This window comes from Rhea pennata, chromosome Z (genome assembly GCF_028389875.1).
Source record: "Rhea pennata isolate bPtePen1 chromosome Z, bPtePen1.pri, whole genome shotgun sequence".
In the NCBI taxonomy this organism is placed as follows: Eukaryota; Metazoa; Chordata; class Aves; order Rheiformes; family Rheidae; genus Rhea; species Rhea pennata.
The window spans coordinates 81,961,294-81,988,018 of NC_084702.1; the positions used below are offsets into that span (position 1 = coordinate 81,961,294).

General features: G+C 39.0%; 1 protein-coding gene across 7 annotated transcripts in view; it reads left to right on the forward strand.

The window, feature by feature from the left end:
• NEDD4L (NEDD4 like E3 ubiquitin protein ligase) overlaps positions 1–26,725 on the forward strand; it is a 190,995-nt gene that overhangs the window by 154,699 nt on the left and 9,571 nt on the right. For 3 of the 7 annotated variants that reach the window (XM_062600393.1, XM_062600389.1, XM_062600394.1), the window contains 12 exons: positions 474–605; positions 1,061–1,180; positions 3,889–4,125; positions 6,014–6,091; positions 8,079–8,133; positions 8,223–8,279; positions 12,679–12,737; positions 16,954–17,019; positions 18,439–18,668; positions 20,831–20,952; positions 21,794–21,864; positions 23,859–23,954. In XM_062600393.1, the coding sequence (XP_062456377.1) occupies positions 474–605; positions 1,061–1,180; positions 3,889–4,125; positions 6,014–6,091; positions 8,079–8,133; positions 8,223–8,279; positions 12,679–12,737; positions 16,954–17,019; positions 18,439–18,668; positions 20,831–20,952; positions 21,794–21,864; positions 23,859–23,954 (1,323 nt within the window). The remainder of the gene's footprint in view (positions 1–473; positions 606–1,060; positions 1,181–3,888; positions 4,126–6,013; positions 6,092–8,078; positions 8,134–8,222; positions 8,280–12,678; positions 12,738–16,953; positions 17,020–18,438; positions 18,669–20,830; positions 20,953–21,793; positions 21,865–23,858; positions 23,955–26,725) is intronic. The other 4 variants (XM_062600395.1, XM_062600392.1, XM_062600390.1 and 1 more) reach the window with 3 other exon arrangements.

A 26,725-nucleotide genomic window follows, 5' to 3' on the forward strand; every position in this document is an offset into this window, starting at 1 on the left:
TGATTGTAGCTGTCACAAAGTGGTTGAACTCGGCTTTCCAGCCCCCACCAGAGTTTGTGGCTCGAGACGAGATCTTGCCTAGACCGCGTGGTCTCGGCAATTCTTAACCACACTGACACCAAGGAGGAAACACCCAGCTTTATTAAGGGAAGAGCACTACAACGTAAGATCAGTTTTTGTCATGATCTGTAATCCACAAACTAAGGACTTTGAGCGCGTATGAGCTTAGCTATTTTCTGAAAAAAAATACCTGAAGGTGCACAAATGTGAATTGAAATATCTGTTGCCAGAAAGGAAGATTTGACTCAAAGGTGAATAAAAAAGAACTTATATTAAATGGAAATCTGAAGCTATATGCTTCAATATATTTGTTTTACCTAAGAATGGTATAAACTAAGTTGTTTTATTTAAGAAGGAACTTTTTTTTCTAAGCCATTAAAAAATAACATTATGGTAATTTCTTACTTGAACAGCCTTCAGTGGCCTATGTACACACTACACCGGGCTTACCTTCAGGCTGGGAAGAAAGAAAAGACGCTAAGGGACGTACCTACTACGTCAACCATAACAATCGAACCACAACTTGGACGCGACCCATCATGCAGGTGTGAAGAACTGTTAAGTTGTTTAACTTAGACAGCAAACACTTTGCACGTATTGAGTATAGTTCCAGTTGAAGCAGTTCTTCAGGGAAAAAATTCTAAGCATTGTCATGACAAGATTTTTTTTGTTAATTATCTTAACTGTATGAAGATACAGGGTAAGTTTATTGCTGCAATGGAGGGAATTTATGGAGCAGTACATAGCAGAAAAAAATAGAGACAAATACATTTTTAGGATTTAAGTTGAAAGCTCTCTTGATCCATTAAAAAAATCATCTATATGCCCCTCCATTGGAAATAAAATAATAAAATAAAGTTGATGTTTCAAAAGCTGTTTAGTGTTTCCTTAAAATAATCATGATAAATAAATGAAGTAATGATGTCATTTTTAAAATGTCCTAAGTCTGCATGGACTGTGATCCTGACAACTAGCTAACTTGGTTTTACTTCTGAAACAGCTTGCAGAAGATGGCACGGGTGGGTCAGCAACCAACAGCAACAACCATTTGAGTGAACCGCAGATAAGACGACCTCGTAGCCTGAGCTCGCCCACAGTAACTCTGTCTGCTCCACTCGAGGTGAGAAACACCGTCATCAGCAAGGATCACCCGTGTTTGGCTTCTCATTCTTTATTCTCTTTATAACCTTGTAGTTGAGCAGCACGGCCACCTTTCCTGACCTCCTAATTTTGCCTTAACGTGGCAGGTTTCTTTAGTAGTTTTCCGTGTGCATCTTTATGTTGTACAATAGTAATTTCCATCATCACTGAATGATGTGAGAAAGTGGTGCCAAGAGGATGGGGCTGGACTCTTTCCAGTGGTGCCCAGCGACAGGACAAGAGGCAACGGGCACAAACTGAACCACAGGAAGTTCTGTCTGAACATGAGGAAAAACTTTTTTCCTACAAGAGTGACAGAGCACTGGAACAGGTTGCCCAGAGAGGTTGTGGAGTCTCCTCGTCTGGAGATACCCACAGCCCGCCTGGATGCAACCCTGTCTAACATGCTCTAGGTGACCTTGGTTGAGCAGGGGGGTTGGACTAGATGATCTCCAGAGGTCCCTGCCAACCTCAACCACTCTGTGATTCTGTGAAAGTTTTTCTTATATATGACAATTTGATTTAGTTGGCTAACACTTATTTCACTATTATCTTTGAAATACATACATTATTGGGACTCCTTTCAAATCCTCAAATTTACAAAATCAGAAATATTTTTTAAGTTGAAACATTCATTTTGATGTTAGTTTCTTTGAAAATCAAACATGCAATTGATTTTGGAAAAGCATGGAATGAAATGCTGATTTTGTGCTTTATATTTCTTGTCTTTCAAAAGGACTTCTTTAAGTATCTGTAAAGCTAATTCAGAATAGCATTGAATGCTGTTCTCTGCTATGTACCCAAAGAACAGTGGCTTCTTACGCAGTCAGAGACTGTGTGATTGGTTTCTGAAAGCATGATTAAACCTTTTAAAGCGGTTAAACATGGTGTGGAGGAGAGTGAGTTCCTAAAAACTTGTTCAAACTAAGACTCTGGTGCCATCTTCGTTCTTCTCTTCGCCCTCTCTTTCCTGCTCCTCTCTCTTTTGCCCCTGCAAAAGCTCTCCAACAGTCATGTAAAGAGTGTAACACTTAGTTCGTTTTATTTTATGCATTGTCATTCTTTCTTCCTTATATTGAAAAATATTGACCCAGTCATCAAACAGATCATTAACCAAAGGTAGGATTGTTGGATCTTTTGCTCGTACTTTGAATGGGATGATTGTAGTTATTATATTTAACAATGAACTGCTTAATTCCCATTACCATTTTTAATTTTAAAGCATAAATTTACAGTAATTTAATAAATGAAATTTTAAAATTCTGACTCTCTTAAACAAAACATTCAAACCATTCCTCTCTCTACTGAAATTTTAAACATTTGAGCTGGTGGAAGTCACAGGCTGAGCACCCTACGCTTTAGTTTCTGCAAGTGATCAGCCAGCTTCTAATGAAAATAGCCTTTTTCACAACTGCAAGGGGAGCTGTTCTTTCCACCTCAGTGTATGCAGCTAATCCGTTCAGTGGTTGGATGCTTTGTTCGATGTTCAGAAAGCACAAGGGGGCTGGAAAGGACAAAGCTTGTTCTCTTCTATCCACCTCCGAATTAAAAAAAAAAAAATAATAATAATTAAGGTGTAGACTTACGAGTATTAAAATCTTCAAACATACAATCACCATAAAAAGAAAAGTTCAGCCTTTTAAGAGGGACTTTCTTTGTTTTTGTTTAGTGTATTCTTTTATTGTAAAATGTAAATGCACACAAAACTTTTTTGTGTGCAACACATATGGAAAGCTTTTGTTTAATGAGCACAAATTTAAATACTACTTCTGTACACTGTAATTTAGCTGCATTTTCCATCCAAATGCAGTGGGAAACAAGTCACAAATAAGACTATTATAACTTTGTAAATATGTTTGTTTATTCTTCAATTTCTAATATAATAGGATGAGGAAAAAGCAGTATAGTGAATAAATGTTGTTAAATTAGAGAATTGCCTAAATAAGCATGCATACATTTAGTGGATCTTAATAATTAGCAAAGCAAGTAGAAAACAAACAAAGAAAGCTTATTTTTGGAAAATAAGATGTTCAAAAGCAAACAATGCTAAAACTGAATATTTAAATCTGCTTTTCTGTTTGGTGGTGATGGGCAGTGTTTCCTTAGATGAGTAAATCTGGATCAAATTTTTAAAGCTGTTCAGATGTCTAAACACACAGTCTCCTGGCATTTCTGAATGAGCTGGATCACTGAGCTGCCGCTGCTGCAAGTAGGCATTGATCAATGAAGTAGTTTCAAGGCTGTGAGCATTTATTAAAACAAACAAATAAATAAATAAATAAACCCTCCCAAGATTTCTAATTGCAAACTGATGGAAGGAGTTTAAATCTCCATTTATTTTAGGAACTTTTTTTAAGGTCAAATCTAAACATTTTGTCTGAAGTTGCAGTTGAGAAATGCATTGAAAAGTGAGTATCACGTTTAAGGCGATACCTTCCTGTTAAAGTGTTTGAGCCATATGGTACCATAAAATGTGACGCCGTGCTCCTAGTCTTTTCCTGCATAAAATTATATATGAGCATGTATGAGGCAGCTGCAGTAAAATATGTGCTCAGATTTAAATGCAGTAGATATCGTTGCGGAGGGAAGGGGTCAAACACCGTGCCCTTCCTTCCCAGCAAAAGGCTCGGCATGTTACAAGGGGTGCAAAACCCTTTGCCGTGACGCGGAGCCGCGTTCGGTTTACAGTGCCGAGCGGCGTTTGGCGAATGTCCCCGTGTTCCCCAGGGCCTGAAGGACTCGCCCGTGCGCAGGGCGGTGAAGGACACCCTTTCCAACCCGCAGTCCCCGCAGCCCTCGCCGTACAACTCTCCGAAGCCCCAGCACAAGGTCGCGCAGAGCTTCCTGCCGCCGGGCTGGGAGATGCGGATCGCGCCCAACGGCCGGCCCTTCTTCATCGATCACAACACTAAGACGACCACGTGGGTGAGTGCCGTCCCGCCTGGCCCGCTTCCGCTCTGCTGCCGCGTCTTGCGGGCTCGCTGTGAGGGATTTGTCGGCCTGGCACGTCCAGACGCGGCGCAGGAGCCAGGCCGGGAGCTCTGCGCCGCCGCGAGGCCGCAGCGGCCTTCCAGAGCTGGTGCTCGGCGTGCCTCTAGCGCTGCCGTTGCTGCGCTCGCAGCACGGGAACTTACTTTTATTTATACGCTGAAAAAATACAGTTTGGTGAAGTTATGCATCCTATACCATGCAGTAGTGTTCTGCATTTTGTTTCTGACGTTTTTATACTTGATAAACTGTTACATACGAGTATTATCTTTGAAATTCCCCAAATTTGGGTTTCAGAGACAGACAATATGCTGGAGAGCTCTTATTTAGTTTGAGACTGTAATTCTATTGTATTTCTCTGTGACTGGTACTGCTTTTTTATTAACACAATACATGTTCATCTTCAGTTATCAGGATCTATTTTTATTTGTGTTCTGTCATGAGGTTTTATTTTTCAGTAGTAATAATATTTCAGTAAACAAATAGAAAAAAATAAACTAGGAAAAAATGTAAAAGGAGACCCAAAAAGGGAAACCAGTCTTTTCTTGCTTCTGTATGAACTTAAAAAAGATATTTTCTAGTAGAATGTCTGGTCCTCTGGTTAGATGTATACCTTTTGCAATAATTGCAACTATAGGTTAAGTGCATTACCTGCTGAAGGATAAGAAATAGTGACCTGAGTTTGGAATACCAGCCCGAGGCTTAATTTAATTTACTTAAACAAAATTCAAAGATTTAACTACTTTTTGCTTATGTTCTCTTCAGAAAAATCAATGTAGTGCTAAAGATGATTATGTATTTACATCAAATTGGGACAATGATTCTTTTATTTTAGCATTGTAGAAGGTTTATTTTGTTTTTTCTTGATAAAGCTTCCTTCAGATATTAAATTATCTATTACCAGGCATTATTATCTAAAATAGATTACCGTATTAAGGTTTTAGTCTATAAGTAGTCCTGTCAATGAAAAGCAATGGGTTGACTTGGGTGTAATATAAATTAATGCACATCTTGTTTGTACTTAAGTTCATCAACCGTTAAGCGCAAACTCCAGAGAGCGACAGGCAAGCTTAATCCACCTGGTTTTAATTATTTTGTTAACAGTGGAAGCCCTTGTGCCTAACCAAAACAAGCTAATGTTTTAGTTACTTCAGCTAGCTTAGAAATCAAGTACCCCAGTGTTTTACATCATCGTTTAAATATGAGCAACACATTAATTTGTTAGGTACCATTCTGATTCTCAGTATCCACTATTATATTAAACACCTCTGATGGTGACTCTTACTGTTGTTACCAGATGAATGTGGAAAAATTGTATGTATGAAGAAATCTCAAGCATTTTTTATCTAGGTTTTTATTCTGTGGCCTATTTTACTTACCACTTTTCATCTTATTTGGGCATTAATTTAATATCTCTTCATTAATAAAAATTTAAGAAGCTCATTTTGATCCTTTTCTAGCTTTTTTCTCATTGGTTGGCTTAAGAGCCAAAAATATGCACGTTTCTAAGTGCCACTTACGGGGAGCATGTGAATTCGTAAGACTGGTGCTGTTTTCTCTTTAAGCACAGCTCTGGAAATAAGGCAGTGAAGTACCCTAGCTACCTGTAGCATTTAAAAAATTGTTGCAATTTATAAATCTTAATAAAGTATTTGACACATCCAGATACTAAATGCTCTGTAGCTTTTATGTGTTTTGGTTTTGTATTTTATTCTCAAAAAAACCCCTTGAAGAATAGTCCTAATGTAGGCAGATTTCTTTTCCAGCTAATACTGCAGCACTTAAGTGTATAGTTCTGACTTAATCTGATGGATTTATGTTACAGGAGGATCCACGGCTGAAATTCCCAGTGCATCTGAGATCAAAAGCTTCTTTGAATCCTAATGATTTGGGCCCTCTTCCTGTAAGTGGCAATGCATATATATTTTAATACACACCTGCTCTCTCAAGAGAATAGATCTGTTGCTGCTGCTGTTCATTTATTGTACGTGGGCATGTGCATTACTGTCATCACTTCAATGTAGATTTGAAAGTTTTGTTTATATGTAACACCAAAAAGCTTTACTGTGATCTGTGAATCGTTCAGGCTTTCTGAAGCCAGATCATAAAGCGATTGAACATTTCTTTGCTTATATGAAACAATGAGCTTGGAAAAAAATTATCCTTAGTTTATCACTGGTTATGTGATTTTAGATAATTAACTGTTGCTTTAGAAAAAAATGTTTGCTCAAAGTGAGCTTTGTAAATGTACCAGTGTATATTGACATTCAAAAGTCTAAATAAATTTTGATTTTGAATGACCCTGTCATATTCTATAGAGAAAATCATCATATTAATCTCAAAAGTCTTGTCATGCTTGTAGCCAGTGTGTAATATTGATTTATGTAAATATCAAATAAAAAGCTTTGCTTTGCTTTGCTTTTAAAAAGCTGTATCCTTAAAGACGGAAGATAATCTATGAAAGATGGCACTCTTATTTCTAAGGTGCTGGTTGTTACAGCATAATGTTAATGGCTTCATACATGCTAAGGGCACTTGGAAAAATTGCCCGTTGGAAGCGTGCTCGCCGCAGTGGAAACCTCAGCAGGGGTGAGCCGGCGCGGGCCGCAAGCAGCTGTGCCGTAGGAGAGGCTGCTGTCCCGTCCTGTGGACATGGCACATTAAACTCGCTCCGTTTTAAACGGCCTGAATAATTTGAGGCGTTAAGCCTGCTCATCGTCAGCGAGCCGGGTTACGGTTTACCGGGACGAACCCGCCTGCCAGCAGAGCAAGGCGGGCGCTACCTTTGGGCAGGCGTGGTGCCAACGCGAGCTTTGGTTAGGGGTGACACGAACGATCAGACATCCTCCTCGAACCATCCTAAAATCGCTCTGCCCTTATCTTGATTAGCAGAAGGTTTTGTTTTTAAATCCACTTAGGCAACTTGTCACGCCCAGTGTCTTGAAACGTTAATTAGATCGACAACTCTGCTTAGATGAACATATTTATTAGGATGCGTTTACTAATTACAACACAGCAGGGAAGCAGGTTTTTTTAAGAAAACAGCTGTGGAAATAGCTGTTCTCTTACAATTTTTCAGATACATTGAGCACATGCATTAATCTCCAGGGAGACACTGCTTAGCTAGAGGACGCTGTGCCGCAGTAACTGAACGTCCAGTTTACAGTTGATTCTGTTAATTGCAAGAGATAAAACATGCCATTAAATCAGGAAAGCCTGTTATATATTACTGGAAGTACATAATTACTCAGTTCAAACAAGCCATTTTTGAGTGAGGTAAGAATGACTACAGAATTTAACAAGAGCTGTTTAAAAAATAAATCATTTATCTTTTGTATTGTATAGAAGGCAGAAGCTAGGCTGAGTGCTAGGTTGGACAGTGGTGCATGTACATTTATTTTTCTTTCTATACTATAATTGTTTGGAAGGGAGGAAAAGGGAATAACTAAAAAGGGAAGACTTGAGGAATAGGTTAGAAATTCTTGTCCTGCTTTAATAGGATCCTGACTTACGTATTGAGAGCAAATGACCCGCAGGAGGTTTCAGAGGTAGAAGCAGAGACTCTCCCAGCAGACAGATGATGGGCAATCTGTTCTTTACAATGGCTTCCTCACAGTAGGAAATGATTGCAAATCTTGATGCAAGAAGTTTCCGATTCCAATATTTTAAAAACAATTTAACTGTACTGGATATAGTTACCAGTTCTTCCTTGAGTCTTGCTATGTTGTTGGCCTTGACAGTAATGCGTTTGTGATCATTTTGTGTTTTCTATCTCTCAAACATCTTTCAAACACTTTAAAGAAGCTGAGAGCAATGTATTGCTTCATGCCATGTGAAAGCAGTAGCATTTCACTTATTTTCTTTCTCTCTTTTTTATTCCCCAATTCTAGCCTGGTTGGGAGGAAAGAATACATTTGGATGGAAGAACGTTTTATATAGATCATAGTAAGTAAGCGCTCAGGTACTACAACATATAGACAAAGGGAGGTAATAAATATTGAAGTGAAAGCTTTGTAATTTTACTCTTCATTTAGGAAGCCAGGTGTTGATATGTGGAGACATTGATACCAGAGACTTAGTGCCCTCGTACGGTACTGTATATTCACTGAAAGCTTGCTTTTAACTGGCTCATCAAGCTTTGTCCCTCTCTGACTTGTGAAGCATTAACATTTCTTCTTTGTGGTTTCTTTTGTTCTTGTTGATATTTTGGATTCTTTGTTGTTCTTGTTGATGATCCCATGGCTTATTTGCACTTAATAAATTAAAATATACACTAGGAATAGAAAATAAGATGAGAAAAGATCATATAGCCACAGCTCTACATGTAGGCAGTGGAGAAATAACACTGCGAAGTACTCTTCTCTCTCACTTCCTTAAGAAGGTCTTGTGGCAGTGCTAGTTCTGATCTTATTTCCTATTTGTAGCATGTTATATTGCACCCAGCCCATTAATATCTATTCAGTTCTGTTAGTGAAGTTCTAGTGTAAGTGATGTTTCATTGTAGATTTGTCTTCTACAGCATCTCAGAACTGCTGTGTGAATTTTGTTGTTGTTTGAAAATAAAGTAGCCCAGAATGGCTTTTTTAAGAATTCTGCTGGACTTTATAATGAGGTGTATCTACAGCTGCTATAATCTTCACAGAAATAGGTAGCTCGCAAAACAACTGGAAGAGGATACATTTGCTAAAGAAAACTCGTAGAATGAATATCTTAAACCATTATACATATTTGACAATATTACGATTTTCCTTTAGTATCAGTAAAATTAACTCCTAAGCTTATCTGCAGTTGGGTATTATTATTAAAATACTACTTCTAAAGTAATACGAATTTTGAAATTATTTGCATAGTTTTAAATAAAAAACCAAATAATATACTCATCAAGAACAAGATTAACTTTTTTCAAACATTAGTACAGAATTTTTAATGTTCTTTATACATTCTGCAGTTGTCTCAACCAACACATAGAAAATTAAATCTAGCAAATTTCTGTAACCTACTATCACTGAAGAGTTACAGGATAAAACTTTATGATTTAATATACCTGTATGATTCCTGAACATCCCTACCATTGAAAAGTTTTAATTTCTCAATCTTCTAAAACTACTTAAGCATATGTTTTAGTCTCTAAAAGTAAACAACGTTAAAGGTGTACCTTAGTCAAAATCCCCCAAAGACTCATAATTTCTATAGGAATAATTTATTTGCATCTGAAATCTCTGTTTAAGCCCCTTTTCTGATCTGAAGGGTTTTTTAACTTTTTAGAGAGCAGATTTCTCAAAAGTGTGTGTGGGGGGGGGTGTTCTGTTTTGAGGGTTTTGTTTGTTTATTTTGGTTAATGCTGGTTGTTCCAGCACATATCCTCCCGCCAGTGAGGTGCTCCCCAGTGCCATGTCCGAGGGGACTGCGGCAGCAGAGGTGCCGCTCGCTGGTGGCGTTACTGGGGGCACGCTGCCGGTCCCCGGGGTGACGCGGTGCTCTGCCTTCAGTGAACGACTGGCGGCCGCAATCAGTGTTTAGTCATGTGTCTTTTTCACAATACTGATAAGGAAGTGCAGTGACCTTTGTGCACTACAGGATTTCAGTATTATTCCTTCTTTTATTTATTTGACCATAATTAAACCTTTGTGACAGGAGTTCGCTCACTCCTGTTGATTTCGTGACTAACCATAAAACATACACCGGGAGCAGCCACAGGGGTGCTCAGCTCTACTTCCCCAGAATAGGAAAGCCTCAGGAGTGCAGTACTCTGGTAACTGGCCATCATTTCAGTCATTCTCTGCTAAAGAGATGCAGCACGTGTGGTTACTTCCATTATTAGCATGCAAATGTCAAAAGCGTTAACAGATTCAGCTACTACTAGTCCCAGATCCCCCAGTCCCCCCCCCTTTCTTAATTATGATGCATAATTACCCAGTATTATTGTCCTATTTTATTAATATGTTTCTCTTTCCTGAGAGAAACTGTAGAAAAGTCTAATTCATTCAGCACAGGAATGACCAACAGCTATTAAACACATAGTGTAAACTAATAAAGCAGAATATTGTTAGAATAACTTAGGTATTGCTTGTCATGCTGCAGACTGAAAATACAATACTTTTAAACCAGTTTATTAAGAACAGTCATTACTGGCTTTAGTTTCTCCAGTGCTCAATCCTTATAAAATGCAGTCTTTAGTTCTCCATGATTGGGCCTTAGCCAGCTGCATCAACATCATTTACCATCCCTGGATAAATTAATATTCTCCAGCTGCTGTAACATGGTTAAACTTATGCATTTCCTAGGAGCCTTTTAGGAAAATATCATCTACCTATTGGAAGATGTCTTCAAGGAAAGCAAAGGCTTTCCAGTCATATTCAGACTAGTTATCACTGGTTTGCTGATAGAGGGATGGTTCCTCTCTAAATCTGGCCTGGATCCGCCACTTCTCAATATATTCATTAGTGATTTGAACGATAAATAGGAGGAATGTATTCATTCGATCAGCCAAAATCTTCCCAGTAGGAGAGGCAGGAAGTGCTCGGTAAGGCAGGATTAGAGCTCAGTGCAATTTGGACAAATTTCAGGAACGACTTGAAGTAAAAAAGATGCTCGGCCCTGCTAATGTCTCAGCTGTAATGCTCTAGCTGGAATTGGTCCTAAACTCCAGCGAAATGGTGGGCCGGATGGGAAGGGACCAGAGGGAACAGGAATCCTCCAAGGCTGTAAAGCCAGATGTGTGAGGAAAGATTGCGAGTATTGCATTTGTTCAACCTAACTCCAGAGAGACAACAGATTTTCAGAAATACACTGCAAAGGGAATGACCCTGTTATCTGCATCCACTTTGAGTAAGATGAGAGATCTTAAGCAACAATTCCACGTAGAACGACTGAGGTTGGACGTTGTCCTTTCTAATGTTAAGGGTATTCAGGCACTGTACCTAGCTTGTGTAGTGCGCAGCACCTGACGCTGCAGCGCTCTGGAAATCAGCTCAGAGTCATCTTGGTGGCCGCATGTATCCCAGCGGGTGCTGTGGGAGGGACTGGCAAGGTCGCACAGTCACCTCCAGTTCTGCTCATTATCTTTGCTTTCATAGCAAGCTTCCAGCATAACTTGCGGCTCTCGATTTCAAATGGGTCTCTGAGAAAGGAACTGGTGGGAAAGCAGTAACTTTGTAGAGGGAAGATTGACTGAGCAGGCCAAATTCAGAGTCAAGCCTTGCCACTCACTGTGATCTCCAAGAGACATGGTGTCTGGAGCTGTCAGCCTAAAGATCCTCCTTCCCTAGTCTAAAGTGGCAGAAGCAATAAATAGACAATGTGTAAAGGGCAATAAAATAGTATTTTAATACTAAATTAACTGATAGCTCTGAGCTTCTGGAAATGTGCTTTTCTTATGATCTCTCTGAATTTTTTTCAGCAACATTTAATGAATGTCAGCTTTCAAAAACCAGTCCAAATTTCTAGCTATTCTCTTAGATTGAGATACTTAAAACTTGCAGGTCTTTTCCAACTATAGAAGCATAGAAAATACTTTTATGTTAATATAAGTGGGTTTGGTTTTTTGCTGTTAATATAATAGACTTAAAAACAATTTTTTTGGAAACTTAGTGTGTTTATTCCTAAACTAGCAATTACAAACTTAAAATCTTGACCATTATTTCAATACACATAAGTCAAAGAAGTGCATATAACAAATGGATGTTATAATAATAACAAGTTACCATTGCAGTGCAGGAAATACATGACTTAAACTTTGCAGGCGGCACCCAGTTTGGTTTTTGGAGCATTGTCTTATTGTTGCAACATCATCATTTTGTTGTGATTCTCTTGTGTTCAGATCTTACGAAGAACAGTTGTCTGTAGGCAGTGAGGGTTTTACCATAGCACCTTTCATAGTAACCTTACTGTCTAGCCCAACCAGTGCTCTTAAAAACTGTAGGTAAAATGAAGTTCTGTTCATTATTGCCAAAATCTGCTTTGGTCAAAACTGAGTGATTTTATACCATGACTGTATGATTTTGCCTCCCAATAACCTTTTCATTAAATCCATGTCTACAATTTTTTTTAAGAGTTTTTATCCCCTTCCCTCCAAATTTAAATTCAAGCTGTCTTTAAAATTTTTATGTCTTGGCTATCTTGATGCAAAATTTCAATTAAGCTTATTTTGTCATTTGATTAAATTTTGGGGTTCCTTTACCTTTCAGGCATGAAATCTGTGTATTTCTAATATGAGTTGAGTCCAGACCATGTTCAAATAGAACATGTACAGACTTTGATATCAAGGCAATGTAAATATACTGGTTATATTGTAGTTTTGCATTTTTGAATGAGTGTTTCCAACTAAACAGTGTGATGGGGTTTTGATGGATATGGGTGAATGCAGTCTTTTCTAACCCTGAAGTACTAAATTGTGGAAATGTAGGGAAAAGAGTTTAAGGGTGAGGGGAAACATAAATTTACAGTATGACAACAGAGAAGTGATACTGTGATTTCTTTTGCTATTCACAGATAATAAAATTACACAGTGGGAAGACCCCAGGCTGCAGAATCCAGCGATTACTGGTCCAGTAAGTACTGCTGTGGCTTTTGCACGTGGAACGCCGTGACCCAGAGCGCGTTCAGGGCCGTCGGGAGGCGTTCCCGCAGCGCTGCTCACCGCGTGCTCTCTCAGTCGGTCGCGCCGGGCTGTGCCTGCTGAACAGGCTGTGAAGCAGACTGCTGCCTTGTGTGGCCTTCCAGGGGTGCCGGCCTTGCGCAGGCCCCCTCTTCCCTGCCGGGCTGCGGGGAGGTGCTGCCCCGTGCGAGGTGGCCGCGGTGCCCCAACCATTGCCTCGTCCCCAGCGGGGGAGAGGTTGGACGGCAGTACAGTCCCTGTTTTGGTGAGCAGTGGGGTCCGCCCTGGCCTGACACCAGCTACCCGAGGTCCAGTGCAGCCACCTGCTCATCAGCACTCACTGCAGCATTTGTCACCATGGCACTATCCGCACGGTGCGGGGGCCAGGCAATTCATGGTATCAGTGGCTGTTTGGTGGTTTGGGGCCTTCCTAGCAATAGCTACCTACATAGGGAATTTTTCCAGTCTTAAGTACATGTCCTTTCTTGTAGCCACTAGCAGGTGATGCTAGCATCTCTCCTGGAGCATCTAAGAAACGCAGTTGATCAGTAGATGTGACAGTAGATCCTGAAATACATCCGTCTCAGGGCTGAGAGGGAGGGAGGACTCGCTCTTCAGAAGGACAGAGACGATTTTGTTGGGCCAGTTTTTATTTCTTACGTTGTTGTGTAATTTCTGAACGGTGCTCCAGGCGTTCTGAGGTGGCGTAGCTAAAAACGCTTTGGCCGCTAGTTCATGCGCTGAAACGCGTGGAAGCCGTTGTTTCTCATCTGCTGTGTTCTCCTGCTCCTGCAGCCTGAGACTGGGTCTGCTCAGTGGGGTGATGAAGGGGATCTCTGGAAGAGATCCGTTACTGATGTGAGCCCAGCTAAAAACAAAAAATCTCAAGGCAGATTCTGCAGTTGTATTTGCTGCTACTCGTGATAATGAAATTCCAGATGTGATTTTACTTAAAGTACATCTAAAATAATGTTAGTATAAAATATTCTTTGGTTTTTTTCTCTTTCTCCGAACTTTCTGATATTACAATTTTCTTACTGTGGGACAGATAGTACTAAATCTTTGTATTTTATCCTTTCCTCCGTTTGCTCAGATAGTAATTTTGTTTTTAAGCTGTCTGAAGACCCTGTGTTTGCTCCGAATCCTCAGTCCTTGGATTCACCAAGGGCCTTGCTGAATCATTAATAGTAAGACATAGGGGTGTGTATAGGAGAAGTGTTTGCATTTACCCCTTGTGTGGGTCACAGAATTGTACTGAGGTCAGACATTATGATATATGGATTTCCGGATAATAATAAACTGTTCCCTCTCAGTAGAGAAGCAAGTGTAAGAGACAAACTGGGGCTAACAAATTCAAAAGAGACATAAAACTTACTGTAGATAAAACAGTTTTCAGAGTATAAACCTTAGAAAAAATAAAGTAATATTTTTGCTTTAATATTAGTTTTTCAAAATATCAAATATATGGATGATTAATTTTCTATCATTTTATGGTGTCCTGAGTGATCAGGTTTCCAACGCTTAAAATGATTTCAGGTAGAAAGAAGAACTACCCTGCCAAAAATACTTTTTATTTTGGGTAAAGGCTCATGATTTGTATGAGTCACAGTTCATGGCAGATTAACTATTATATAGTGTAGTCCTCATTGAACTTGTTTAATAATAAGGTAATTAACGGTCATTTGCTTGAACATAATTGTTTTTGGACTGATTTATCCATTTATCATGGACTTAATACTTGAGATACTAATCTACAGTATGTTGTACAAATTCTTACATTTATTCTGTTAGAAACCTTGAGTATAAATGGGGAGAGACTATTTGGAGAATTTTGTTTCAAGATAATCAGGGTCAATCCTGCTCCCATTTAAGTAAATAACAGTTTTTTTCTTTTTTTAAACAAGGAAGCAAGATCTAATCTCACTGATAGCAATCCACTCATTCATCTTAATGATTTTAATAGTATTTTTGGTGCTGTGACAAAAACAAAGGCATACTTAAATTGCATTTCATGTTGAATTTAAATAATAAAAGCATGCCAAGAGATTCCTTAATGGCTGCAGTAAAGTAATATTATCATCAGAGCATTATTTATTTTGATAGTTTTAACTTTCGTATCTCATCTTCCACAAGAGAAAGATCAAACAGAAATATTTCTTCCTCACATTTTCATCTACGTCTAGTCATAAATCTACTTCAGTACTAGCCCACACCCTCCCACGTCAAAGAACTTTCTGCTCCTCTAGAAACTGAACTTGAAACAGACTTCTGCAATCTGTGACTCAACCTCCAGGGAGGGGAGCAGGCTGATTTTGTGGTCCTGTGGCATTTGACATTGTTCTTCTGCTCTGAACAAAACACACTTCATCTGTTGCGCTGTTTTGCTAGAGCTGGACTTTCATCTGGAAGGAAGAGTAGAGCAAGGATGTAATGGAAAGTCAGGATGTAATGGAAAATATGATCTTCAAGGCTGGGAAGGCTTTTCCTTCTTCAAGCCTGTCTCTAACGCCAATTAAAGGGACGTTGTCTATGATGTCTGACAGAAAAACAGAGAATTAAAGAATCTTACTTACGTGCTTAGCACTTATTTGTCAGAGCTAGATTTGTAGCTGTTGCAGTGTCACTTCTCCAGGCTATTCCTGTTTACTCATTTAATTCTCAACTCCTTCTGTATCCCTGTGCCATCTCGGGGCTGAGTAGTGTAGTTTGCAATCGCAGATCTGGCCACCAGAGTATGGATGGCTTTTCCCTGTGCTGCAGCTTGATGACTGATGCACGTGAACGCATTTGTGTCTGGTACCGCTTGGCCATGAAGAAGATCTCTGCCTTTTTGTACCTTCACACTGGGTTCCTCTGGCGCAAGAGCAAAGCTGTCTGATGAGGAGCTGCAGGCAGCAGACGAGACTGTGGCTGTCCTCTTAGTGATGGTCAGATGGTAGCTTCTCTCTTAGCATCGAACGTGGCAGTCTTCTACTTCAGTGTCAAATCCTGCCTCGTGTACAGTATTTTAGGAAGCAGGAGAAGCATGGTGCTAAAATACAGATCTCTGTCAGGACTCTGCATGATATCAGTGTGGCTCCCTTGCTGGACACAGCTACTGCTAGTTCAGCCTGGTTTGCATGTGCCTGGAGTTGTCCCGAGAGGCCTCTTGGGCAACAGGACATCCACACAAATATTTCGGAGACCTGTGGCCATTGGGACTGGGTGCTCACAGTGGCAGAAACCAATTTCCAATTCTGGTGATGAATGTAATTCTACCTTCTTCACTCCCGTTTTTCTTTCGTTTTGCTTTTATATCTTCTGCTTTAAAATTTTTCTGTCATGTTGCTGTCACTCAAAAACGCATCCTAATTCACAGGCAGCTACGTTCAGTAAGTATTCAAATAAATATTATACAGTGACGTGTGCTTATTTCAAAGGAGTGATGATTTGCTTACAGAATGCTTTCAGATTCTGGATTAAAAGCATTAGAGAGGTATATACTATCAGTGTAAGTAGTTTGCAAAAGCAGTTTTATTACCTCCTCTCTAACAATTAGATTCATTCTCACAGGGCTGACAAGCAAATTTCTAGACAGGAGCATGTCCCTGCCAGAGTAGCACTGGTGCATGGGCACACCCTGCGTCCAGCACCATTTGGAGGGCAAATGAAATTTCTTGTTCATCTAGTAGTTTTGCTGGTGTATTTTCAAAGTTCTTTGAATTTTATGTCTTTGTGTAGCACGGGACAGTGCTTAGCACAGCCAGCAGTGTAAATCCATGTTCTTTTATAACACTGTTCCTTTTAAAAATTCATAAAATATCATATGGAATGCTGATTATTTCCTTTTATGACACATGAGTGGTAGCAATACATTCTAATTTTTTTCTCTGTGTTAAACAGTTGTCTGTGCTCTATTCTGTTCCTAAAATAAGAAAAATTCAGTGTAACTAGTTAATGAAACAGAAAAGTTGGGTCAGAAGGTTTGATATCTTCTAACTCTATTTACCCATCCAGAAATGGTAAAACTTTGTGCAGTGCTACACATGTACTGGGGTATTTTTGCAGTGAACCTAGAGCATACATACCTAGATAGCATGTCTTTAATCTTCTATTTTTGTTGAAATATCGTTGGAGTATCACATTGTTAAATACCCATAAAATAATCTGTGTTTCCAATTCTCTGACAGGCAGTTCCGTATTCCAGGGAGTTCAAACAGAAATACGACTACTTCCGGAAGAAGTTAAAGAAACCAGTGAGTAGGACCATGCTGCTTTGTGTTGGGGTCAATTACAGTCTGTCTGGGAAGAACACTAGCCCTTTGAAGGGCAGATGCCGAATGATGGTCTATCTTATTATATCACACCTGCCAGTTTTTCCTGATCATCCTAATAAAGGAGTTGATTAGAACGAGAAAACTGAAGCAAAGTTTGAATTTGATTAATTGATTTCCAAATAAAATCTTTTACAAATCTTTAAGACTCATATTTTCCTATATGAGTGGAAAATCACAGCGATGAGGCTGCAAAGAAATAGCAACACTTCCCATTGCACCTGGGCATAACTGGTGTGTTAGCTGACAAGCTGTTAGGCTGAAAATGGGCTCATCTCCCTCATCTTCTGCAGTGGACTTCCAGGGGCAGAGCTGAAACAGGTTGGCAGAGCAGAGCCCAAGATTGTACCAGAGCACGAGCTTCTAGTGCTCCTGTTCTGTGAAAAAAAGTCTTTTCAGTACCATCTTTACCTTAAGAGTGTGTGCAGTATTAGCTTGTTGTCCATGATACCAGCTTGCAGCTGACAGTATACCAGCACCAACGAAAATATGAAAAGGGAGTAGCTGAGCTCCTTACCTGTTTGTTGGTAGCTCCTTACATTTTATTCTTCAACTGTAAGAGACTAAATTTTTTCTCACAATATTAAAACGTAGTGCTTCACAGGCACTTTGAGTATTAGGTGCTTGGACACACTAAGACTTTAATTGACAATAAAAAAGCAAACCTTCAAAAACAGTTGTTTCAAGTTAATTTTATCAGGAAAACTATACCTGGCTGTAAACGTCATGTTTATCTGTTCATTCACTCTTCTATTTCTTTCTACAAATTCTCTCGCTTTTTAACTCAGTTCTCTTCCATCTTTTCTGAATTTAGCTCTCTGGGTTAAATTGTAATGGGTGTGAGCTCTCTTGCTTTAGATGGAGCTCCTAAAGCCTGACCTCTTTAAGGCGTTTTGGCATACAGCGCTGTTTGTTCGCATCTTGGCAATGCAGTTCTGTTTTGTTCATGGCGCTGTAAATGTTCTTATTGCACAGCTTTTCTGGCCTTTACATCTATATGAGTGTAAGGGCTGCACATGCTTGTGTGTGTCTTATCATTTGAAGTGAAAATGCACTTAAAATAGGATGTAGCAGTATCAGTCATTTTCTCAGTTTTTGTTTCTTTTCTGTTGATTTTCATCGTTTTGTCAAATACCATAGAAGTCTTTGAATTGCTAGAGTGGAATTTATCCAGTTCACTATAAATTTTCATCTTGTAGATTTAGTACTGGAAAACAATAATCAAGGAAACTTCATACTCTAAGACGTCTAATCTGTCGTTTAGTTGTTAACCACCAGTTGTAGTTTGTCTGAAGGCCGTTTATTGAGACTAACAAGTGCGGTATCTCTCCTTTCATGCAGGCTGATATACCAAACAGATTTGAGATGAAGCTACACAGGAATAATATTTTTGAGGAGTCCTACAGAAGAATCATGTCTGTGAAGAGACCTGATGTACTAAAAGCCAGGCTCTGGATTGAATTTGAGTCAGAGAAAGGACTTGACTACGGTGGCGTGGCCAGAGAATGGTTCTTCCTCTTGTCCAAGGAGATGTTTAATCCTTATTATGGTCTCTTTGAATATTCAGCAACGTAAGTCTCCATTAAAATGTTTCCATTCATACATGGTACACATTAGATTTTGTGTAGGAGATGAAGTTAAGAGTAGTTAGATCATCCTTCATATTGTATCAATATGTACTCTTAACCAGTCAAATGTCTGTTCTATATTATCATTTCCTATTTTCATTTCAGGGAACCTTTCAAACTGCCACTGACATCTCACAGAACATTTTCATTTTCATGACGGTGTTCAACACTGCCTGGCTTGCAGCTGGACTGTGCAGCTGCAGAGGGGAGCAATCGTGAAAGGAGCAGTGCCAGGGAAAAGCATTTCTTTGTGCCTTCCCCATAAGTTGTAAAACACGAGCACACTAGAATGACATTTCAGAGCTCCTTTGCAATGCTCTTATGAACCAGTAAATTTACACTGGTGGCCTCAAATGAATTTAAATGTATTTTCATCCTATTTTGAAGTCCCTGAGCAGTGTATTTGTGTAAAGGAGAAAGCAGGTCTTTTGCTTAAAGTACTTTTATTTCAGTCTGCTCCATGTGACTTCATATCATGTATTTAGCTACAGTATGGACAAATTTCTTAATTGCAGGCAATTGTTTTGATATTTTCTTGTCCATATCAAGTTCACTCCTTTTTCTAAGTGTCAAATAGGTTGTAAAGTAGATGAACGAAACTGTATAATTAGGGGTTTCTCTCATTAGTGTCACAGAAAAGACTCATCTTTTTCGTAGAGGGAAACAACTTACAAAGCATTAACTAGCTCAAAATGCCTGTGCGTTAATGGATTTCACTGGATAAATGTTTGCCCTTTGAAACAGTATTTTCATTTATGGAGGTATATATCACTATATATTTTTTTAAAAATAAAGTTATTTTATTTTAGATTCAATTTGATAGAAAAGTGTAATTTAAATTGTAAAAATTCCCACTAGATTGAGACTTGTTATCAGCAGTAAAAGTAACAAAAATTTACTATAGATGGCATATTTTTACTGATGTTCTGGGAGAGACCTGGAAGAAACAATATTTCTTCTAATTCTCTCTTGCATAATTTTGATGGAAAAATTAATTTAATTTGATTCTGGGAAATTCAGGGAAATATTCGTACATTCTGTGAATAAATATAACATATCATGCAGTTACTCATTTACAGATTACTGAACTGACCATTATATTACATCTCATCAATTTTATTTATCCTACAATACATAAAATAGCACCTAGGGATTTTAGGAAACTCTTACTGTGCCTAGAGAATTTGAAATCTGTAGGAACGTCATAGGAAACTGGAAATTACTGGGCTTCGATCCCACCTACCCCTCCGGACCTGTCGTTTGAACCGGGTTTATTCAGAGCAGCGGCCCTGGGCCACGCGAGCGCGGGTATCCTCTCGCCCCGGGTGCGCGAGGTGCTGACTGCCCGTGTTGCCGGGCTCCCTGTGTGCGCCTCACCTGCCGGCTCCCCGGGAGCGATCCCGGCTCTCCGCGGCACCGGTGTTCGTGGAAGCATTGGGGGCAGCCTGGGGTCCCAGGAGAGCCTGCGCCGGTCACAGGGACGCGCCGCTGGGGACAGCCAGTGCCGAGACTGTGTTCTAGTGTGTTCTTAATCTGTGAAGAAGAAGGTTTTTTAAGTAGATGTTTTTCTTATTCATTAAAATACCTCCAGTTCACTTGTGTACAGTAACAATGAATTTAAAGTTGTGCACTAACCCACACGCTTGAGGACCTGAGGCGACACCTCGTGAAGTCCAGTCCTCGTTTGTAAGCTCATGGGTTCATCTTCCCCACGTCAGTGAGATTCAGTAATTCCATAATGGGAGATGTGTTTAGTAAAAATGACCTGTTCAGGGGTTTTGGGATGTGGTAGAGCAGTACACAATGCTGCCTGCAGCAGACAATAAAGCTGTTTTTCTGGTGAACCTTAAACTAGCCACAGGTGGACTTGCATGACCCTGCAGATGGGAATATTAGTACCCTTTGCCAAATAATCACTGTGGTCCTACCAAGACAGTCCTGCTTAGGTCAGCCTGTCCGCAAGCCATAAGATGTATGGAGTATTATACTTTTGCAAAAGTAGACAAGAAATGGCCCTAAGCTCCAAGTATTTATTAACATATCTGAGTATCTGCTTATTTAAAGACTTGGCTATTTAGATATATTCTTTTTTCTCTCCAAAAAAGGGACAACTATACTCTTCAGATTAATCCTAATTCAGGTCTTTGTAATGAAGATCATCTGTCTTATTTCACATTTATTGGACGGGTTGCTGGTCTGGCAGTTTATCATGGGAAGCTATTAGATGGTGAGTTATTATGCTGTATGGCTATGTCACTTTACTAGATTTTTATTAAATAAATCACTTGAATTATTCATATGCTTTACAACGTAGTATTTCAGGAGACAAAGTCTGAGTGCAAGTAATGGAACTGCAACCTCTGGAAATTGCATTCCTGCTTTGACTGGTGACTCTATCAAAACGACAGTGTCTTGCTGAACAAATACCTTTCATGTACAAATACATTTTGTTCTTTTCCCAACTCTTGCTAACCCCACAGAGTCAGCATTGCTAAATGAGCTCTATCCCTAAAGGAGACAATTACTAAATCTGTATCAGCCATTTCTGTGCAAACCAGTTGAAGCCAATGAAGTTCTAAAAGTATCAATTACAGGTTACTTTCATCTGTAAAATTCTTACAGGTTGAGAAAAGAAGATTTTTGCTTAGCTTTGAAATCCCAGAATAAGCAAGCAAACAGACTTTATAAACTCATTGTATTTTATTTAGAGGCACCGCAGCTCCACAGCAGATGTTCACAGTGGTGCTTTTCTAGCACCGCCTTGGAGAGAAGAATGGCAATTTTAAATGGTACTCCAATGTACTTCGAGCTCCATTCGCCACCTTTAACATCTCTCTACCTTAAAGCTCTAACATCACTTAAATTGGCGTGATTCTTGTAGTTGGGAAACTGGGCCTTCTGTGCCTAAATAAAAAATGAGACTGCTGTATTAACTCGGGCAGTTACAGTGCTGTTACTGGCAGATGATTTCTTTCCTGTGGGCAGGCTGAGGACTACAATAGTTTATTATCCTTTATGTAAGGAGGAAATGCAGAACAGTGGGTGTAATGCTCATCCCTCTATTTTAGGCTTCTTCATCAGACCTTTTTACAAGATGATGCTGGGGAAACCAATAACTCTGAAAGACATGGAATCAGTGGTAAGATAACACTTAAACCTTATCAGCATTAGCAGTTCTGTGAAGTTTTTCTCTGGGGAGATTTAGAAAAGCTAACAATTCCAGGAAGCTGCATGGTGGAAAACATAAGGTTAGAGTTGCAAGAACTTGAGAAAGATATCTATTTATTTTTTTAAGACAGTTTTTCCTGACTAGGACAACAGTTTCAGGACCAGTATGCTAACAGTGGTTAGGGATGAAGAAGAGAGATGAGTAAGAAACACAACATAAGTTGCTAATTACACTTTCAGATTTTCCACTGTGTCAGCTCGCTCCCTGTTATAAGCAGCACCATGGATGGTTTCTACCACTTTCTGGTTGGTTTATACCATGGGAGCAGGCAGAGGTGATGCCAGGGCTTAGTTCTGACCTGGAGAATGAGGGATGTCACCTACAGTGCTGGAAGAGGAAAGTGTTCCCAAATGAAGAATAGTTTTCTCCAAAACATACTTTATGAGTACAGCACAGATTATGCCATTATTTATGCTTCAGTTTGGTTCTCTGCACTTTCTCCACCTCACTCCTTCAGCATGAATTACTATCAAGTACTTGGGAGTTCAAAGCTCCCTGGGGGAGAAACAAATTGTTTTACCAGGTAGGAATCTCTAACTTTGTACTGTAAAATAACGGACCAAGATAAATAGGGTCAATCCCGCAGATTCCAGTCTAGACACATGTACTCGTGCCAGTACTGTACCAGTATGTGTATAATGTGCCAGACTATACATTTTAGATATATACAACAGCTAAATACAATTGGTTTCCATCAAGTTAGCAGAATGGTACTATTTTTGTCTTTTTGATCTGTTGAGACCTGTCCACTTTTTCCTCTGCTGTTGACTTTGTAGAACCTTAGAGCTGTTACTTTTTTTCCACTTCCAACATCCTCCTCTCTTCCGTCATTACACAAAATAGTTTATCTGGACAAGAACGCCCAAGATAGCCTCCACAGTGCCTGTGTGGCAGGACTTGGACGTGAGCCTGACCACGCACCTCTTGTGCTCCCCTGAGACCTCCCTCACCAGGACTCGGGTGGCTCAACCCCAGTGCAGAAGCAGAACTGCAGCGGGGCGGGTGGCTTGTGTTCAGTGCAGACTTAAACCCAAGCTTATAGGGTGTGTATCCAGGGGGACCTTGGAGTTAGATTCAGGCCCTCAGAATCAAGCTCTGTCTGTTATTCTTGCAACTAGCTGGGAACCTTTTCCTCTCATAATTCTTAGCTTTGCAATAGTTTTTTGGTATTGTCAAAAGTATGCTTGGTAAAAGGAGAATAAAACACCGTTGATTCTTGCTGAAGTTTTAGATTTTGACAGGTTTTCAATCACTGACATAAACACTGCTTCAGCTGCTTAATTTCTCCTCCATCTCCCACTCTCTGTGTCATAATCACTAAATTTTGGCACGTCATTCTTTTATCAAAGCATACATGAGTAAATAATTTAATTTATTTTGAAATCAGACTTGTAACTGTTATGGCGCTTTTGCTTGGAAATGTTTATTCATAGCTACATGTACAATTTTTCCTTTCTTGGCTCAGTCTTTAATTATGAACCTAATACAAGATGAAGATACAACCCTTTCATGAAAGGAGCAGGTATCTTGAATTATTCATGTAATAAAGTAGTATATAAATTTTGTTGAAAAGAATGTATGTTTTTATCTGAGAATATATTTGCTACCCAATTATTGCACACTGCAATGTACATATAAACCAAACATATAGGTAGATTCTGATTTACAGTATTGTATAAGTAGATGATTCCAAGCCAGTTGAGACAAGTTACATAAAAAAAAATACAATGTCTAAGAAAAATGCAAATGAATAAAGGTTACTGTAGCTGTGCAGATAAGTGAGTTCTCATCCTTCCAATCCCTTTGGAGGTCTAGTTTTAGACTTTTTACTTGTTTATTTTAAAATTAAATTGTGCCTTGAATCTCCACATTTATAAGCATTGTGTAATCGTAATCTGCTGTAGGATAGTGAATACTACAACTCCTTGAAGTGGATCCTGGAAAATGACCCTACAGAGTTGGATCTCATGTTTTGCATAGATGAGGAAAACTTTGGACAGGTACGTGAAAGTTATCCAAAAATCTGTACTTCCATCTTACTGTTGGTTGCTGGCAAAAAGTAGTTAAACACTGAACAGTGTCTCCTGGTTTGTGACCGCGATCAGAACCGCTGATGGTTACTGGTCGCAATGGGCAGGCTTTAAGACCTAGCCCAGCTTCCTTCATGAGCTACCTGCAGATAATAAAGAAGGAAATTACGTTCTTGCCAGTCAGCAATACCACATCTTTCTGAAAAGCAGTGCTTCAAGCTGACTAAAATACTCACAACAATGGGTAATAAAGAAGGTGTTGCACAGTTTTTATTAGAAAGCAGGCTCAAACTGGGACAATTTGGGGTTCTGTAGGTTTCTGGAAGGAAAAGGTAAGTAAGTGCTAGATTTACAGTCAGTGAAGTGATTTGTTTGGTCTTTTATATTATACAATCAGTGGATACAACAAAAACAAGTATGTGTATTTTAAAAAGGTGCACAATCTATGGATAATTCTCTCTGTTACAATCTGAAAGTGTTGCATACACATTTAAAAATGGAGAAATTAGTAGATGACTATGATTTATCATAGTTCATTTTATCAGTAGAAGCTGTAGCAACAGCTGCAGTTTGTCCTGGGCTTACACAGTCTTCGCAGATAATAGTATTTCAACCAAGCTTCAGGGATGTGTATCAGTTTCTGGGTGGAAATAACTTGGGTACAAATGAATGTCCCATGAATAGATATACATGTAAAATTCTATTTGAGGACCAATATCATTAATCATAGTTTGTTTTACATCAGCTTAGTTGTTGGTTGGGGGGGGATTACTTTTTTTTTCTAGCTGTGGAGCTGTACCATTTTGTGATGAATGCGTGCATTTAATGACAAAGCATACTGTATTTTGTATAATACTGAGAATTTATAATACCTAGATGAGTTTCTTATGTTAATTTGTTTATAAGCATTTACGTCCTTTTTCTTTTCACTGTCTTCAATCTGTGTTTAACTCTCAGGCCTAGATCTTTTGACTCCAAGTCCTAGTCTCTGTATTGAGGGCCACAGTGTGTTTTTTAAGCTAGGCTGCAAATTTTCAAAACATAAGCACACAGCATACTGTCAAGAACATTCTAATCCATTTCTCAATGCTTACTACCTTTTTCCTACATTAACATGGAAACTAATAGAAAATACATGAAAATTACATATACTTTCTGTTACATGTTACATGGAAAATAACATGAACAATAAAGTCACAGGAAGAAAAGTTCGTCTGGAAATCTTCTGGATTGTTTGTTGGTTAATTTTTATTATTTTCTATAATGATTTGACTTCAAATTATTCATAGTGAATTGTCTTTTATTGCCAGCTTTCAGTTTTGCTGGCAGAAGTTTGCTCTCTGACTTCAGGTCAGTCAACTTGCTTAAAATGTTTCTTGCTCTTTTAACAGTTTAAAATTTTTGATAGCTAATTTTCTTACTGTTGGCAAATTTAATCTTAATTTATAATAGATCCATATAGTTTCAAAAATGTTAATCTTTTAGACTTCATTCTTTAGCAGTTCAGCTCTGTATAAGCAATGAGTAGATCCTGACTACAGAGTGACACATCATAATAATAAAAAAGAAAAAATTGCAGACATATCTAGAGTGTCTATTCTTCCACTTTCAGGGAAGCTTTACAAACTGTCTTTATAAACCACTATAGGTTGAGACTCCCTGATTTATTTCTTAGTCTACCTTATCATTAAATCTTTCTATGCATTGCTCTAATGGGATTTATAATTTCTTCTGTCTTGAACATAGTATGTGTGGGTTGTTTTTAACACTCCCATGATACAAGTATAATAACATTTCATGAGGCAATCTTTCTTTGTCCTCTTCAGAGAAATAGATTGTTTGGGGGAAATAAATGCATCAAAAAGTGTCTTGGTTACTGTTTTCAACATTTCTTCTCTCCTTCTTACCCCTAGACTCCTCCTTCATAATATGACAGGAATCTCTAAATTTTGGAGATTAAAGTCTCTGTTAATCTAGGAATCCACAAAATGGATTAATCCTTTGTTAATATAGGAACCACAAAATGCTCCAGCAGCAGCACTACTTTGATTATGCCAAAGTTCAAGGTGGAGGGACCTCTGGTGCATAAAGGACTTCATGTGTGCTCATTCAGTGCCCATCTTAAGAACAGAAATGTTAGTCGTGTTCTAATTATTTTAATGTAGATTTCAGGGGCTGAGCTGGTAACAGTCTTCCTGTATCTCAGAGGGACATGACAGTTTTAGCTAGCTTTACAGCAGTAGTGATGAATGAATTTTCAGTTCTCTTAACTAACTCCTATTTTAACTTACATGTAAGCTCGCTGATTTACAAATTCCAGTAGTAGTAGATACAACAGAGGTAATCTTCTGGTGAGATGGAAAATTGGCATGTAACAGATTTTTCCCAGAAAAAGCCTGAAGAAGCCCAGTAGTACGAGGATAGGATCTGATAAAGAAAGGAGAACTCTGTCTAGCTAGAGGCATCTTCTCAGTCAAAATGCAGATAAGAGGTTTTCCAGCAATTCAGAAGTTGTAGAATATGGCAAGTACCGTCTACTCAATACAGCATCAGCTTCTGCATGTGCCACCGGCTGCTGCCAGCATTCTGGGAACTACTAGGAGTTGAGAGATCTTTACTTGCTTCATTTGCCTTATCTGCAGCTGAAACTACTGACACTGGATAGAACTGTTTCAGAGACTGAACTGCTTCCACAAGGACATGGGAACAAAAAGACTGAGATGTCTGCATTGCTGTTAGTT